General features: G+C 51.5%; 1 protein-coding gene across 6 annotated transcripts in view; it reads right to left on the minus strand.

Moving 5' to 3' along the window:
* Nucleotides 1-3,302: 3,302 nt before the first annotated feature.
* The window catches only part of Tsp5d (Tetraspanin 5D), a 110,327-nt gene continuing 95,092 nt past the window's right edge, over nucleotides 3,303-18,537 (minus strand). For 3 of the 6 annotated variants that reach the window (XM_077705034.1, XM_077705035.1, XM_077705030.1), the window contains exons 3-9: nucleotides 16,838-17,029; nucleotides 15,902-15,976; nucleotides 15,046-15,150; nucleotides 12,833-12,985; nucleotides 11,880-12,052; nucleotides 11,055-11,139; nucleotides 3,303-10,677 (exon numbers count right to left, since the gene is read on the minus strand). In XM_077705034.1, coding sequence (XP_077561160.1) covers nucleotides 11,112-11,139; nucleotides 11,880-12,052; nucleotides 12,833-12,985; nucleotides 15,046-15,150; nucleotides 15,902-15,976; nucleotides 16,838-17,029 — 726 coding nt within the window. In that variant the 3' untranslated portion in view covers nucleotides 3,303-10,677; nucleotides 11,055-11,111. Of the gene's footprint in view, nucleotides 10,700-11,054; nucleotides 11,140-11,879; nucleotides 12,053-12,832; nucleotides 12,986-15,045; nucleotides 15,151-15,901; nucleotides 15,977-16,837; nucleotides 17,030-18,537 lie in introns of all 6 variants that reach the window. The other 3 variants (XM_077705031.1, XM_077705033.1, XM_077705032.1) reach the window with 3 other exon arrangements.

Consider the following 18,537-nt stretch of genomic DNA (forward strand, 5'->3'; position numbering starts at 1 on the left):
CCTTGACAAGGTCCACTTTGCTAAAAATAGTGCACCCTTCCAAGTGGCTTGTGAAATCCTGGGTGTGGGGTAGGGGATAGCTGTCGTGGACTGTCTTAGCGTTGAGCGCCCGGTAATCTCCGCAGGGACGCCAGTCTCCACTTTTCTTTGGAACCATATGCAGTGGACACGCGTGGTTGCTGGACGATGGACGGATAATACCGAGTTTCAGCATGTGCTCGAATTCACGTTTAGCAGTCGCCAGGCGCTCACCGAAGAGGCGGCGAGGCCGAGCTGCCATTGGTGGGCCACGCGTGACGATGTGGTGAGTAACGCTATGCTTGGACGGCTGCTTTAAGTTGCAGGGTCTCGTAACCTCAGGGAAGCCTTCGAGGATTCTTGCGTACGGCGACGAGGGAAGCAGCGTGCAGATGCCAGTTGGAGCGACAGTAGACAGTACGCCCAGGATGGAAAGGCGCGTCTTGCTGTCAATCAGGCGATGGTGACGCATGCCGACGTCTAGGTCAGAATGGGTCAGGAAATCGGAGCCGAGGATGGGCCGATTGACGTCGGCTACTACGAAGACCCACCGGAAGGCACGCCGCAAACCAAGGTCGAGGGTGAGAGACCGCAGACCATACGTGGCAATAGAGGTAGAGTTGGCTGCACGAAGCGTAGGCCCAGTTGACTTAGAAGTACGCTCATCCTTGGTGGCTGGTAATACACTGACCTCAGCACCCGTGTCTACAAGGAAGCGCAAACCAGAAATGCGATCCGTGACCAGGAAAAGGCGGCCGGCCGCGTTGTAAGGCGAGGTCACATGCCGCCATCAGTGATCTCGCGTCGCGTTTCCCGACCAGCTGCATGGGGAAGTGCAGTGACGGGCGCGGTGCTGGAAAGTGCGATGGTACCAGCAGATAGACGAGCTTCGAGGGCTGCGCGAGCAAGAACCTCCCGGGGAAGGCGAACGACGGCTAGGACGTGGGGAGGAGCCGCATCGGCGATCAGAGGACGTCCTAAGCGCTTGAATGGAAGCGGCGAGTTGATCGATCCGAGCCTCTAAGCGGGACACGGCCGATAACTCTGCTGTCGAAGCGAGGATAGCGACTGAGGGAGAAGTCGCGTCGTGAACTCTATCGGCAAGCTCGGCGGCGCGGTCGAGGGTAAAGTCCCCTGCAGCAGCTAAAACGATGCCAGTGGACTGTGGCAAGCGCTGCAGAAAGAGCTCCTTTAAAAGTGCACCGTTCGAGTCCACGTTGCGCGCGCCCACGAGCTGTCGCATGGTGATGAGCAGCTGGGAAGGGCGGCGATCTCCAATCTCTTCGTGGGTGAGCAGGTGCCGGAGGCGCACGCTCTCGGACGCCGTGGTTCGGTCCAAAATACTCTGCTTGAGCCGCTGGTACGGAGCATCGTTCAAAGGTGCACCGATGACGTCTGCCACTTCATCAGCCACCTTAGGAGGCAGGTTGCAAAGCAAGTGGCGAAACCGAGTAGTCTCCGAGGTGACGCGGTGCAGATCGAAGACGGCTTCGACCTGGGCGAACCAAACGTGTGGGTTCTTGCGCATGAAGGTGGGCAGACGGAGCTGTATGACTGCGACGTCCGGCGGCCGCGACGAACCTTCAGGCAAAAGAGGGCCCGAGGGCGCGAGGTTGCGGGGGTCGGTCATGTCTTAGTCCGGAGTCACCACTGTCGAGTACCGCGGGGTCGCAGCGCAGCGCAAGAGAGGAAGTACCAGCGCGGCAGGCTTACGGAATCGAACTGCCCGTGCCGTGCTGGCGCACCAAGCACGCGCCACTCGTTTCTTTATTCTCGTCATTAATAGCCGGCGCCAAGGCGCCGGCTAAGAGCGCCAAACAGAGGGCGCTACAGGAGAATCAACCCAATGAAAACGCCAATTGAAACCCCCCGATGCGTCGCATCACATCAGGGTTCCCTCGCGGGAAGATGGGCGTAATTTTTATTTATTTATTTATTTACTCTCAAGGCAATACATTGCAGAGACTTTGCATTTAACTTTGGCTCCATATCAGCCAAACTGGGCACGTTTGGATGTGTTGTGTTGCCACTTGTGTGGGTGATGCATAACGTGAAACGGAGTGTGACGCGAGCGCAGGAGCAAGTCGGTGGCGAGACGATGAAAACGACGGTGATAGAATGCGGAGGGTAATGAAAGGAGTGGCTGGCAGCCAACACTGCCACCAACCGAGCAGAGGCGATTGCCGAGATAATTACAGCACTATGAATGGTTGGTGCGGTGTGCAGGTGCAGCACATAAATGGCTTGTGAAATAAATGCACTCCAATCCACCCTGTGAAGGTGGTTGAAAAGTGAAGCTGTAACCACCCACAACGATTACCCATGAGACTTCACTTGAATTCACCCACGTGGCTCTACAAAGAGTGAAACCAGAGACAAATAAAGTGCACCCAACCACACCCTTCATTACTTCAAAGAGATATTCTTTGCTAAGTTAAAGCTAATACACGATTCATGGACGGTGGTTGGTTGAGTTGCATTGAACACACGAAACTCTTTTTTTTTACAAAAATAAAGGAAGCTCAAACCCGGTGTTACACGGGTTAGACTTCTCCCCCGTCTGTGCTGCCGCCGACAGAGGCGATGGGATCGGCGGCAGAGACAGAGGAGAAGCGAGATGCCATGCGTTGGTGTTTTATAACTCCTAGCGCATGCACAAGGCCACTACATGTGCTTTAAGCGGAGTGCACAGCGGCGCGAGAGGTTGCGTGGAGCTATCACGTGGCATTCAGCGAGAACGAAGGGGGTAAACACACAGATGTGCTCGGTGAGTGCACCGTCTGTCTCCCCCCCCGTCTCCACGTGGGCTCGTAGCTCAATCGGTAAGACAACGGGCTCTCGCACCGTTTCTCCATTCGTTCCAGGTTCGATTCCTGATGGCGCCAGTAACTTCTTTTATTTGTTTGCGGGAGTTTTCTGTTGACACCAACGGTCGCCACAGAACCGTTGGGGGGTACAGGTAAAAAGCTTCGCTTTGAAAGCCAAGTACCGTGTTTCCAAAGCCATAGGCATTGGCAGGTCAGTTCGTCTTGAAGGGTGCAAACCTGAATCATACGATGAGGGGCTGGGAAGGAAATGGAAAACTACACACGTATAAAGCCCCTTGGGTGTGATGCAGTAGATTTTCTTGGAAATGTGCCTTTTGACTTCCATCTGAACCGCTGAGATCAGAGTTTAGCATAAGCAGAAACATCAAACAATGCCAGAAACCTTACAGGAAACATGCAAATTAGGCAGACAACACGACCAGCAGTTGAGTCCTTGAGTGATAACAGCACGCCCACTTACAGACAGCATTTTATTTAGCCCTTTCCATTTCCTAGGGGTACAGCCTGCGATATACTCTATAGTGAACACATGCACAGTTAGTCACATTTCCTTTTTGTTTTTCACTTCAACAGCCATATATATATATATATATATTGTATATATCTTTTTTATAACTTTTATATATATATAGTATATATCTAATATATTTAATATAAAGAGAGAGAGAGAGCAGTTTGTACTTGACAACTTTGCGTAGGGTATATCATCGGGATATGCCTGCGGTCGCTCATAAAGCGTGAACATATACGTACACACACGTGGTGCAGCAAGGGTGTCTCTGTGAAAAATGAAAAAATAACCCAATCGAATGCACTCCCGCATCACACTATAGGTGCCACAAAATACAAATGCCTTGAAAGTTGTTATCCCAACACACATCTCGAAAAAATATGCCTCCCTAAATGAAAAATATGCAACAAACCTTCAAACACAGACGCCCCCAATTCTCCTGTTTCAATCCAGCATTGCAGAAACAAAAATAGCAGGAGCAAAATCACCATTGCAGCGGCTTCCAACTTACTACGTGCGTGCACTAAGGGTGTATCAAAAATACCGTATTTGTGCTTCTCCAGACGTCGTTAAAATGTGTGAAGCTGGGCGGAACTCGCCCCCACAAACCAAAAGAACAAAAACCTTACCGCAAATAAACACAAACACACTGCTATCCTTCGCTTTGGAATGTTGCGCTGTATAAAACACTGGAAAATGCATATGAAACAAGAGTTTTCTTAGCCAGACCAGGTATAGAAAGGAAGAGCATGGGCTTGGGTGCAAACTACGTGTCACACCAAAATCTAAGAGCATGGCAAGAAAAGAGGCAGGAACCGCCCCAGTGTGTACTGAACGCATCACATCCCAAGAAGCGCTCTCGGCACACAAACAAGAGCAACAGCTTTCCCGATCGAAGCATCTCATCCTGACAGTGGACAACACAGACGGCGCATAGTTTGAGCTCCACATGGGACAGGCCTGAGCACACAGTGCATAGTGGGGGACACTTTACTCACGGGACCTTTAGGAGGCCCCGTTGCAGTCCGTGACTTTGGGATCTCCTTCTGCATATCGTAACGTGTTACAATAAAACCTTTGACATAGATGCACGGCTGACAATTTTTGCAGAACATGCCTGGAACATGTGAGTGGTCTGTTGGAGAGGGTGCACACACTTTGAATTGCTTTGCAGACCGCCGACAAAAAGGCTAGCCACAGGTTTGCTACGAGAATGGGGTCTTGCACACTTGCTCACACAACGCAACTGTGTACTAATGAAGTGACAAAAGCTAGGGCACATGCTTAGGAGATGCACAAGCGGGACTTGCAGCCCTTGGACGAAGAGTCCAACTCCTTCAAGACTACACACACAATACTGCAACACTGCCAACACTAGCTCACCCACATTAGTGCAAGGTGCAATGTGCACACACCACTGCCAAGTTCAATGCCATTCCCCCTCCCCACCAGGTTTTTTTCTGGCCCCTCAAAACAGCATTAACACATAGTATCGAAAGCCAGTTGCAGCTCAAACTTGCAGTGCCTAATTTATAGTTTTCAATTGAACATTATCAAATAGTGCAGTTATTACCGCCTTGTAACTTCAACAAGCTGTTGGCACCAAACGATAGCGCACATCTTGCCGGGTCAACAAGGTTGCTTGCACAAAGTCTTGCACACCAGTTAAAACCTTGTCTCTTTTAGAAAAAGCCAGAAAGAAATAGAACACTAGAATTTTAGCTTGAGTAGCAATCGTACCACAGCACAGGTCACAACTCTTGGAGGTCACAGATGTAACATGGCAAGTGCATTCGTCAAATCTCAGGCACTTCCCCTTCTCTCACAGTGGACATGGTTTGCTACAGATGGGATGAGGCACAATCATCCGCAAGCGTAGGCAAACGTGGACGAAGAATTTTGGGCGGCAAACACTCGGGTGGTGTTGGCCAGCAGGCAGACTCTGACTTGCCAACTGGGCCACCATGGCATATAAGCTTTGACCAGTCACTTTATTTCGAGCCACTTTTCAGTGTGCATGGGGAGAGAAGGGGGCACTTAGAATATAAGATCCCTTGTATGTGGAACCAGTGCAACCCAGTATATTAATAACATCAAACTGCACACCCTCATCGACTTCACACGTGTGCTTTCAGAATTCTCGGAGTGCGGTCGGAAGTTCGGTAGTTTGCCAGGGGTGATGCCAAAGACTTGCACAGAGCTACTAATGTTGTCAGTATCTTTTAACTTGAGGCATGTGTAGCAAAAAGCAGCCACAGCTGTCACGACGGAGAATGGCAAAAGCAGCTCTTGGCAGCGACAGGTGACTGGAAAACCACCGACAGTCCAGCCTGGGCCTATGGACCCCAGGAACCTCTGCCCCCACTGGCCCCAATGCTCTGCGGCATAAGATTCCGCTCCCCTGTGGCTGCAAGCTAGGTGCAACCTGGCGCCATCTGCTCGTTTGCCTTGAACACTCCCGCTATTCTCTTTAGCAACTACTAAAAACAGCCCGCCATTCACCCTCTGGCCTCGAGGTAGAGTTCTGTATCCTGATGCGAGGCAGCCCGGGCTCGAGCCCCAGCAGGCGTAACAATTTTTTCCCGTGTTTTATTGCAAAAACGTTTTAAAAGATCCATTTTTGGGCTCTTTTTGTTAATAAGGGCGACTTGGTATCCTTTGGGGGTTTACGAGTGGGGCACAGCCTATCACCACCTTTAACCAATGTTCGCCATCCGCCGGAAGCGCCTGGAAGTATTTTGCACCCAGATGGGAACGGAACGCCGCCTCTGTGGCACGAGTTAGCTGGACCGGCGTGTTCCCCTCCAGGGTCTTCGCTAACAGCAGCCACAACCAGGCACATTTCTCTGCCAACCAGTGCGTGCAGCCATCCCACTGGGAATAGCTAGCGAGTGCAGAAAACGTCACAGAACCAAGAAGCGTCCCTAGTGAATTCTCATGCCTTATCTGCTCAACGTTACTTCTTTCGTTCTTTTCTCCCCCTACTGGCGTGCCTAAGATGGCATCCCTTATCCGAGAAAACCGTCTCCTGCCTCTGACCAAGCATACATAAACATGTTACAAGCAGTGCAATACCGATGGAAAGGGCTGCTGAACACCGAACTTGCTGCCCGTTCATGGGCATGCCGTCTCGTAGGATTGAAGCATAGAAAACTGCATATTTAGATGTGTGCACACAACGGAAGTGACACAGTGAGCATGACGACGCCAGCGTGTCGTGGGCTTGCATCATCCAAGAAAAGGGTATTATACGTACGGCACAAGAAGACAAAGCTCTTGTTCCAGTGGCAAGAGGAATGCACCTAAGCATCAATTTCCTAACCCACACACGCGGTCAAAATCTCACAAGGAACTTCGAAGGAAATGTGCCAACGGGAAATGTGAAACTACCGAGCACAATTTGGTCCGAGAAGAACTAGTCTGCTGTGCTGCTGTCTGCCAACTGCGCTCCCACAGCATGCCATGGGTGCTGCCATCTATGCTGAACACGCAAGGTACAGAACTTCAACTACTTCGTGTGACAGGAATCTAAAGGGTCAGAAGAAATTACCTCACTTCCAGACTCACAGTAATGCTGCTAGGGCAGTAAGATATATGCGCTTAGCCTAGCAAGCTGTGGGTCAGCCAAAAATAGGGTATTCAAGCAAATAACAAAAGTTTGAAGAACTGCTCCCCTGCTGCACTTAATGTGGGAGTATGAAAGGCTAAGTGTATGTCCACTCCCTTGGAAGCTTCCTTTCTTGTCCTTTTATGGACAAGCTGCCGAGAAGAAAAAACATCAAAGTCATGTAGAGCACAGTGACCCCTTCCGCACTAAGATGCCCACAATGGCTACAAGGTTCGGAATATCACTGCACATACCACCCCATTAGTGCTCCCTTGCCAGAAGCGGACATAAGCTTTGTGGCAGTGCGACGTCTTTTTTTGAACATTTGTGTTGTCGGAGGCACCAGTAGCGTCGACTGGAAGATTTGCTTTAACACTGCACACATATGCAACACCCAACAATGCTGGCAGATACACTTGAACTCCATTTCAAATCCCGCACCTATTTTGCATTTTGCAGGAGGCAGCGTGTGCTGTGGACTATTGTGTGCAGCCTCGGGCAATGGCAATTGCTGGTGATGCGGGCAGTGATCAGAACCTAAACTGCATTTCGAACTTGTCACCAAATATAATTCACTGCATGCGCTTGAAGCAGTTTTTTTTAAGGACAGCATATTTGAACGTCTTGGCGGGAAATCGCTTCACAGGTGCAGTAGCCCAGTGCGGCACACTCTCACTAATGGTGCCCCAAGCAAAAAGACGCGATAAATACAGGCACATATCTTTACAGAGAAGTATGTAGTACCCCGTAAACAGCAATAAAAAATAAAAGACATCGATGTGTTTCTTCAACAGTAAATATAGAGTTACTATGCGGAATTGTACGTCGAGGCAGTGTTCACGTGGATATGACATGGTACTTTCACATAGGGATACATCTCTCTCGCTACTTGCTGGGTGATATGCACATTTACCGGTAATGTTAGGTACTTCTACAGTCAGTATAGCCGAACGGGTGCACATGTACGGTACGAATGGCTCAGTGAGCTGATGACTTGCACCCTTCCCACTGTAACTGACAGCCAACATGGGAAGTTCCACACCCTTTTTGCAGGAGGATGTCAGGTCTGCAGGGAGCCCCAGACCTGCATTAGCAGAAGAAACCCTGCACCCTTCCCTCACTCAGCCTGTAGCCATAAGGGGAGAAGCCTGCCTTCCTCCGCCACGGAGGCTGACAGGTGAACACAACGGCTCACCGTCTGCTTATTCGATGCCAGCTAGTTACGACAGTCCCCAACTGGGATACTTCTGGCTGCGACAACACGCAGAGTGTTTGTAGTGAGGAAGAAAAAACTGCATTCGCTGCAAAGCTCTGCCCCTTCAGTTGGACGCCACAACAAAAAGACTAGGATAGAAAAAAAGGAGTGCTGGCATTCGTAAAGTACTCCTTGAGCTGAACACCCGGTAGCTACATATTCCGAAGGCAAGGCACACTGCAAACAAAGGCGGAGGCGCCCAAAGCAACCAAAGCTGCCTACCAAGACCGGTACCAATACGAAAAGTTAGAAGACTCACACAAGAGAGAGACAAACCACCCGAAGGTAGCCCCTTGTTGTCAAGCCATCCCCCAAAAAGAGGCCACTCCACCGGCAGTAGTCTTGCACGCACAGAGCCTGGTATAGCAAGAACACGTCGATATAAGCTAGGTGTACTTTGGTGCGGCCAAAACACATACCAGAGTGAGGTGACAAGACAGAAAACTACACTGGGCATAGGTGGGTGGAAAAACCATAAAGGCACAAACTAGATGATCTCTTCCGTTTCCTTTTCCTAGCTGCGCTACTTTAGCTATACATATGGAATGTTTCCTTTCTATCAGTTTGTACACTGCAGCAGCTTCAGGTGGGAACCTAGTGCACAAAATTTCTTTCAAGAAGTTTCGGTGCAGAAAAAAATGACGATGCAATGCTTTGCAACTGTGCAAGACAAGAAGCAGCAGCATTACCTGGACATAGATACACGGAATGTCTTCCCAAACTGTAAGGACGCACGCTGCTGCAAATATACCACTGAGAACCGTGCATCAGACCCTAGCTTCAAGCACACACACACACACAAAAAAATATGTGACAGCCAGAAATCTTTAAGCAGCCCCCTTACAAGTCCTGAAAAACAGTGCGCAAATTCTGAACACAGCACTGAGGCACGTCTGAAAAACTGGACTGCAGTATTCCGCACCCAGATCTGAGCCTGCTTTCATCACTGGTCAAAAATAAAGGCATACGTACAGAATGTGCAGCCACAAAGGAAACTGCACAAGGCTTTGATAGAGCTTCTTTCTGCCAAAGCAGCCATCAGAGCAGAGTTGTGCATACCCAACACAAAATTGAAGAATGCCCCTAATACTGTTGGCAGCCTGCTAGCATATACACAAGGCTCCTTCTGGTTACACTTCCATGCCTTGCTGGGGAAGCCGTTAAACAAACGCCATACAAAAAAAGGCTGCAAGGGCCCTTAATCCCATACTAAAACTAGCATCACTAACTTCTTTCTACGACACAGGCCAGCAGTATGCTTGCTGCTCAAAAAAGAAAAAAAAAGGTAAGAAAAGAAAAAGGTCTGACACTTCTGAAGTGCACGTTCCGATAAAAAATGCCAACATCCCCCATATGAAAAACCTGCAAGCTGTGAAGCCTTGCATGTACAATGCCACATGTGCTGTAAAAGAAAAGGTGAGACAAACCAAAAGGAAATAGAAATTGCAAACGTTAGCACGTGCAGGTGCGGGGAAATGGCACGCCCTCCGTATATAAACACTCACTATCTACTCCAGCTAAGCAAAGAGTGAACCCAGATATACGCTCTTCACTGAGCTGCGCATACCTGGACAGGGCAGGGTGCCCCTAGGAGAGCACAAACACTATTTACCTTTTCATGTGTTACACTGGGCCACAGGACAAGGTGGGTCCTCCCCAGCTGCCATGTACTGAGAATGCTGCCGATTCCTATTCACTGGATGAGCTCAGATCCTCCCAATTCTGACAGGAGTGGGATAAGGCTGGTGTGCTTTTCAATAAATACGGCGCACCAACAGCAGAGCCAGGCACAAGTCTGAACTAATGGCATTGCCTCTAATCGAAAACTGGGCCACATATTTTTGCCAGCTGATTCCAGACAAAGGTACGCAAAAGAGAAAAAAAGAGAGACTCCCACTCAAACAGATGCCCCACTATCCTTCTGCCACTTATTCCCCTAGGTGCCCAGTGCCAGCCTGCCCACCGAAACACTTACGCGAACACCCCAGAGCACCTAGCTTTGCATCTCCCAAGGCAAGGATGCGACTTCCGGAGCCTATCAAGATAACGATCCCCGTAAAAAAAGGAAGGAAAAACGATGGAAACGTTCTCACACCAGGTGCGCACATTGAAAGTCTTCAGGAACATTCACGAATGGGCGCACGGCACGTCGTTGGTATCGTGTGAGCGATGTCACAAACTACAGTTGAGCCGATGCCACCCACGGAGTTGACCGCGAGAGAACACAGACACGGGAACACTGGACAGCACAGAAGTCCACAAGGCAAGGGGTGTGACCGGCCGCAGTTTTCACAGGCCGCGAAGCTACGCGCTCCTAGCAGCCACTGAAGTGGGCACGCGCAGTGTTTGTGAAGCTCCCACAGGTGAGCAGAGGAAGGACCACCTGGCGAAGTGCCAACAGGATGTCCAACTTGTGGCCACAGTGGACGCACGCGGTGGCAGCTGCCAGCGGAGCCACCTGCAAGGAGAGCAACACCACGCTACGCTGAGTCAGTGCCCAATGCGCTGGCCACACAATTGATCGATTGTTGGGCTTAATGCACCAAAGCTACACCCGGAATATGCTGCGAGCTGTGGTGGAGGGCCCAGGATTAATTTTGACCACCTGGTTTAGTGTGTGCCGAACTCCGAACACACAGGTGCTGTCGTTTCTTGCCTCCATCAGAAAAGCAGCCACCATGGCCGGGCGTGAAACCCGCTTCCTTGGGCTGAGTACTGCAGCGCGTTAGCCACTGAGTCACCCCAGTGGGTGTGTTTTTATTACTTTTACTTCCTCCCACACCAGAGCAGCTACAGCCGAGACAACAGGAGCGAGTGTCTGCTTGCCCCACTTACCATTCTCTGCCCGTGTTCCCGCTGCCAAGCCAGCTGCTGCAAGCGAGGGAGGCCAGCTCAGACCATCGCTGCATATTGGATGTACCTGCGGGTGCAACGAGATGGGACATGAGCACATGGCACAAGATGGGAGCCCTTGGGCTTTATAAAATGCTCTCGATGTTGAACAAATCAATGCCAGAGGCAACGGGAAAGCTATGCGGCGAAGCAAGCTCGCTTCAATTGCATTTCTGTAGGGGGAAGTGGCATCTTTTGTTAAATAGATAGTGTCAGGTGCACTGTATAGCCCCGGCCACATGGAGGCCTAGAAGCACAGGTGCGCATTAAAGGGAGACGGTACCTACGAAATTCCCACGACCCATTGCCCCTGCATCCAAAATGGTGCACACCGTCAGCGGTTCAGAGAGCGCTGAGGAGTCGCGAGACATGCTCTCTAGCTCCGTAATGAAATGAAAGATGCACATCCTTCCTTTTCTCTTTATGCCTTCTAGAAGAGGAAGGTAGGTTGAATACATGGTGTGATCGTGACAATTGAAGCACGCTGAGTGAGAACTGCAAGCACAGAAAACAATTTTAATTCACACTGCTCTCGTTGGCATCAGCCAATTGCACAAGTTAGCCTTATGCCATCACAAATCAAGTACAGAGGGACAGCTGATGGGTTGCCATCATTTCCTGTGTGTTCCCTGTTATACGGGTCCACTGATTCAAGTTCGCGTTAAAATTGGCACTATGAGTGTTACTCCCAAGAGGCAATCATTCACACTGTCTTGACGGCCCCTTTAAAGTGAAACAAAAGGGAGGGGAGGAACGAGTTGTGCTTGCCTGCCGTACCGTGACTGGTGGTGCTTCTTCTTTTTCTTCTTCTCGGAGGCGGTGCAGAGCAGCAGCATGGCTGATATGAGGCCGAACAGCTGCACGAAGGCAAAGCTCATGCACACGATGCCCACAATGTAGAGCCGCTTCATGATCCACAGGTGCAGCTTCGGGTAGCAGCCCTGCATGGGGCAAAGGAGGGGGCGGGGGCCCGCATGCTGTGCCTCAAAAAACAAACAGGCTCTGAGACAGATGCTATGTGACACCAAACCTAAAACAGTGCTTTCCTGTTGCCTTTTACACCCACCGAAATGATGGATCCTCTACAGTGGCTCACACTCAAGGCATGTCCTCTGGCTTGACTGCCTGTTGCACCACAAAGCCAAATGAGCTACAAAGGGGACTCAGACCAAGGCAACCAACTGTGCAGAGCTTGAGCAAGAGACTCAATTGGGTGCTAGGTAATGCAAGTTTATCACTCTTAACCTTTCATGTCTAGGGCATGCCAGCATGTTTATTACTGCTGGGGGAGGCTAATGGGTCCAGGTTTAACCTAAGTGGAAGTTTCATTTTTAGCAGCAGAACTGTTTAATCTCTTGGTTGCGCCATACATAAACAGAAAAAAATACCAAGAAAATACTGAGAGCACGTGAGCGTGCGTCTCCTGAGGAGCGCCCGGCATCGTCCAGGCTTGCGCGTGGGCTCGTGCCACGTGAGGGGCTCGCAAAAAGAAAAGAAAAAATAGCGAGCACACATGGCAGTCAGCGTTTGAGCAAACAGCATTGCCGGCAAAACAGCTGTTGTCTGCTCCTGACGTCACTCGCCCTGTATTGTTGTAGGGGCAACCACCTGCGCTCATAAAACTCGGAGTCACCTTCGCCAACTCTGTGCAGCGAACATGGGGAATTAAAGGCCCATTTTCCAATCACCCGGTGGTCCAGTGCCGCCCCCCCCCAACTCACCCCCTGGTGTATGAGGCGGGGGTTCCCCGAGGTGGCGCAGGCGGTGCCGTTGACAAACTCCTCGAGGCAGCACGACCGGGGCACCCACTCGTGCTCGGGCCACGCCGCGATGCGGTGCCAGTCCCGGTAGCTGCGCACCCCGCAGCACTCAAACTGCACAAGGGATGCACACCAGGGTCAGGTCATCACTCCTTGCCATCGAGAGGGAAAAAGCTGCACTGGGTGCGTGACAGGGCTCGCGCAGGGCAACGCAGAATCAGATTTTGGACACTGCATTAACCAGCGACAAGCCGCTACAGTTGGAACACTGCCGCTACTTTTGTGCTTCACGACTAGGAGCAGGAAGTTGGGAGGCCAGAGGGGCCAGGCATGCACCACATCCTCTCACAAAAATGTGGATATGGCGGCCAAAATGTGTTAATGCTTCGTTTTGCGTCAGTCATGGAGTGCACTGTGTGCTGGCTTTTCAAAGCCAGCACACAGGCTTGTTAACATTCCAGCTGCATGCAGAAAAGTTTCTCAAATGAGCATGCACCACTAACACTATCCATAATTAATGGGCATGCATCCTCGATTTTCTAGTCCTGGACAGTCCGTGGGCAGTCGGGAGACTGCGTTAGAGCTGGAAGTTCAATAGAAATACATAGGAAAATTGAGTGCCGTATCACGTCTCGGGCAGTCCGTGGATGAATCACAACTGATAATCAAGGAGGCCCATTATTTCACCGCTGTTGTAGAAACTGTTGTATCTATGTTAAAAAACATGCCTGGCCTTGTGCTGTGGCTTTAAATTTGCTGACTATAACCGTGCAGCTGGTTTGATCATCTGAGTGCTCTTTCACCACTTATTTTGTCTTAATTTGTCACGTCATTCCTTGAGCACCCTTTCGCTCTAGTGAAATATGTCCTACCATTTAGCCGTGCCATCTGTTTTTCATGGCAATACGAGTCCTAACCTCCTCTGTTTTGCTGCCTATGTCCTGGTAAGTGTCCTCCAGGTGCTTCAGTCCCCTCCCTTACTTTCATGGGTACTTATGAATGAGCATACAATAGGCCACCTTCTCCTGCACCGTAGTTATGGTTTCCTAATTCCTAACTGAAAGGTGGCAAGCCATCCTTTCTTACAGAAGGCTGCAGCTGACCCTGTGCGAGCTCTCAGTTTTTATTACCATCATGACTCAGTTGTGGCATGCTGGAACAAATGAGAGGCAACCCCAGCCCCGAGATGTGTCAAAGTAACACTACCCAATGAGTGTAAAGAGTTTGTTAGAGATCTGCAGTGTGCCTTGTCGTGCCGTAGAGAGCGAGTCCACAAGGAGCAAAAAAAAATTCACTATCTTACCGGAGGGGAACCCTGAGTAGTATGCGAAGCAGCCATGGGGTCGACTAAAGTTCTCATTAATTTTCAGTTCGATCGCAGCGTCGCGGGAGGAGAATGAGGGGAGAGGAGCGCGCGCGCGCGTCATTTATACTGCGGAGCTACAGTGGCGCCCCCCGTGGAGTATGCAGCGGCTGCCGTCGCGTCTCTAACCCTAAGCTGCTTCGCATTATCGCGCACGGAGCTGCAGGTGTTGCCATTCATTGCGCAATCCCAGAGAGGAGAGGAGCTTCGGAGAGGAGAGGAGGAATGCCTCGCATACTACTCAGGGTTCCCCTACGGGAAGATGACGACGGTGGTTGAATGCGAAGCTATCTCGTGATGGATTCTTTGGTTGGCCAATTCCTAGGGGCATCCTGCCACAATCATCATCAGCGGTGCCTGGCCAGGCATGCGCAGTGTGTGTGTGGTACTCAGGGTTCCCCTACGGGAAGATGACGACGGTGGTTGAACGCAAAGCTATCTTGTGATGGACTCTTTGGTTGACCAATCCCTAGGGGCATCCTGCCACAATCATCAGCTGTGCCTGGCCAGTCATGCGCAGTGGGGGTGTGGACGCCGCACAACGGCGCCACACAACGGCGGAGGGAACAGAATCGACCATAAGCTGCTTCGCATCTAAAAGACTGCGGCCCAGAGCAGCAACCAGCAAAGACAACCAGGAAAGTCTACCAGCAGGAAAGAAAAGAAGCACAGGAAGGACAGAGGACAGACAACCCAGACGGGCCATAGTGCTTGTCCATGCCCCATTGACTCTGGGTGTCCCCCATCCCTCCTGCACCCATTTTTGTTCCAACCGACCAACTTGCTCACGAATTCCCCCACCCCGCATCACCTTGGTGTGAATGTGGTCCCACAGCTCAGCGAGCCCATTGTCGCCATCTGGGTCGTACTTGAGCTCGATGCCTGCCTTCATCTCCTCCACCAGCGACTGGCCAATCTGAAAAGGGGGAAGGAGAGGGCAAGGGCACTTACATGAGCCGTTCAGCTGGCACAGCCCTCCTGCCAACGTTTGGTGCCCCACAGCCGCAGAAGCATAATGCCATACGACACACACCTGCCTTCACCAGCACTCCCGTCTCTCACACTAATTACAATGGGTCACCTGAATTCGCTGCCTGCAAATGTCGCTTCTCCACACTGTGAGTAGCAGCGTGGCAATGCCAACCTTACAAGTCACATTCGGATAATTTCCAACAGGGAGTCATTTCAATGTCCCTCACTACATGTGACATTTCAAGTGCCCATCACATTCTCCTTCAAACGTGCATGCACAATGACAAATCAGGATAGTGCTTAAGGCTGCTGGCTACGGCATGCAGTGCATCAACAACCACTGTGTGTGTGTCATGGCTGCTATTAAGTTGCCTTTCGTTCTGGTGCCCCCCCCCTAAGCACCACTATTGAAACAGATTAATTGTTGTGCAGTTAGTAAACAGCTTTAGCATTAAATACCTTTGACTCACACCATAAAACATAGCACTCCGCCACCAGATTTGGTTGAACAGTTTATACAGACGTGATGAGCAAACACTAGAATAAAGTGCCCGAGAAATTGCCCACTGAAGGCTGGATACACTCTTTCCTGTTGAGATGGATGGAATAAAAGTCAATTATACGAACAAGTACACATGCATGGTGCCGTTGGTTGAAGGGCGTAACGTGCCATGCTAAGACCAGCAGACACTCACGTGGCGGCGGTACACGAAGCCCAAGGTCCCAGCAGCAAACTCGAGCAGGAAGATGAGGATGACCAGCACAAAGTACTGCAAGAAGGCCCCGACAAGTCACACAATCAATCATTTATGCCACCAAGAAGTGCACGTACGGCAGGGATTCCGTACAAGAAGCTCGGCCCAACTCGCTTCCCGTGCTACCTGCTTCAGAAAATCAGTTCTCGTTAGCATGTTCTAAAGAAGCCCTAGGAGTTCATGCTCACTTGTGATGTGACGGCCATGTAGTGGGCACTAAACTGGTTGCGTCAAGATGAAATCAAGGAAGGAAACGTTGCTTCCCCACTTGAAGGCCGGAACATGTTGGCACACAGATGAAGTGCCACAGAAGGACAAAGGTGCACTCAATTTCTGCACGTAAGCTGCTTTTTGCCACTTCCCGTGAAACATCACACAAAGTAATGTAACGCTGTTGATTGACTACCAACTTAAGCTGTTTGTGACCGAATGTGAGCATTCTTTAAAATTAGCTACAATGATTTACTGCTGTCTTGCTCTGTGCTCTGAACGCCTGCATGCTGGGCGTCATTATTCGGACTTGTCACGCTTCTTCTTCCTCTGAAAAGCCAACAGCAGGTGGTGTACAACTTTAGGTTCACTCCAGAATACTGGCATCTGAACTGAATGTTTAAGAGGAAATAATCTCCTCCGCAAGGTCACAATCTCTGAGTGAATTCGCCATCTCTGTCTGTTTCTGTCATAAGGCCTGCAAAAACTTCACACTGCGTGATTAAAGCCTCTGACATTTCAGCAAAGCACGGCCCCCCATGCTGGCTTTACGGCCCCACGCCGTAGCTGTGAGGAAAAGCCAGCCGCACACAAGTAACAACCGGTACGAAGTGCATCGCGCGCTTCTTTCCCAGTGCAGTGGGCGGCGGTGGTCGAGGATCTCACCGTGGCCAGCAGGCAGCGGCTCTGGAACCAGGCCCCGCAGCATCCGAGGAAGGCCACGAGGAAGGTGACCGCGCCCGCGGTGAGGCACAGGCCGTCGGCGCTGAGCACGCGGTGCGTGGGCAGCAGCGTCGAGTAGCCGCCGTACGCCACGTGCAGCCACACGCCCACGCCCGTCATGCCGCAGCCCAGCACCTGCGCACGACCCTTTTTTTACTGCCCGGGACTGCCACCCTCCAGACCTCCCGCATCGCTTTCTGGGAGGACTGGCTGAAGAACCCGGGTCACGGCGTAGGCGTCAGGTCGAAAAAAGAACTCCTGGCACCCTACTGCCTTCCGGTTAATGAGGGGCTATGGGAGAGCTACGGAAAGGCCGTCTCAGTGTGGCACGACGACCAGGACTAACAGGGCTGTCTAAACTATGTATACTCTCTCTCTCTCTCTCTCTCTCTTTTAGACGAAACTTGGCGCGGACCGGAGGACGCGCGGTCACCACTGCACATGAACTCTGACCTCTTGATCCGGCGAACTTCTAATGCTGAAAACGCATTGCACGCGCCGACAGGCCCAAGCACGCTACAAGGTAATCGAGAAGGTGAAAGATGAAGGAAATGGTGGACGTAATAATACGGTAACAAAAGCCTATGAGCGTGGCTGGATCTAAAGAATGGAGGCACAGTAAAGTGTTTTCAGCCACGACACGAAACCGCACGGCAGTCTTGACGCAAGCAACACGGGCAGCTTCAGAGCAAGCACGCCTAACGAGCACAAAGGATGCCGACAGATGAAGCCACCCGCTGAGAGCAGTGCGCGGTCGCCCTTGGCATTTTAATCTCACCACAAAACACTGCCAACCCTCGTGCCCCTGCTCGCTTTCATGCACGGAGACCCGCATCGCACGAGCCGTGGGCGGCCGGAGAAATCTGACCAAGCTTGCGGGTTAAACTGCACCTGGGGCATGCAGCGGCGGGGACGAAACATAAAAAAATATCAACAAATTTGTTGGCCTGAGCATTGTCAACCTTAACAACAAAGCTAAGTATTCTTTTTTTTTTTTCACCTCACCGCCACCCATGACCCTCCTGAAGCGCACCCTTTTTCTGTTCCCTAACGGCTCCCTATGGATCTACGGATGAGCCATTATCATTTCAGGGCGTCTGCCACTTCTACTAGCATGCGTGGGGTACCCCCATGGGCGTAACCGGACCTGATGTGCTCAAGTGAACGCTCTCGGTGCCGTGAACAAGCTTTATTAAGTGCGATGCACTTTATAAGCGACCCCAAACCATCCACCGCCGGCGGCGGCGGCGTCCGCAGCCCTGCTCTCCCTAGCAACGGCGCAGAGCGGAGAGGAGCGTCAGTAGCAACGGCGCAGTGACGTCACTCATCACGTGACGCCACGCCCTCACCGCTCCCTCGCGGCGCGGCGGTGTGCGCCGCGCGCATCCCTCTCCTCACCCGGCAGCTGCCGTGCGCCGCTGCGCGCGTCCCCCTCCCCCTTCGCTCGCTCCTCCTCTCTCCTTGCTGGCTGCAGCTGCGCGCGCACCCCTCTCTCTCGCGCGCCCGCCTCCTCTCTCAGCCACCTGGCTCGGCGCGCTCAGCGCGGCGTACCCCCCTTTATATGCAGCGATAAACCGCCAGACCTCCGTGGGTCGGCTCGCGCGCGCTCTCTCGCTACAGTCTCCTGCTCGCTCTGCTCCAGT

Source organism: Haemaphysalis longicornis, unplaced genomic scaffold, assembly GCF_048455015.1.
Source record: "Haemaphysalis longicornis isolate Haplotype H1 unplaced genomic scaffold, Haemaphysalis longicornis Haplotype H1 scaffold_3, whole genome shotgun sequence".
Taxonomy (NCBI): domain Eukaryota; kingdom Metazoa; phylum Arthropoda; class Arachnida; order Ixodida; family Ixodidae; genus Haemaphysalis; species Haemaphysalis longicornis.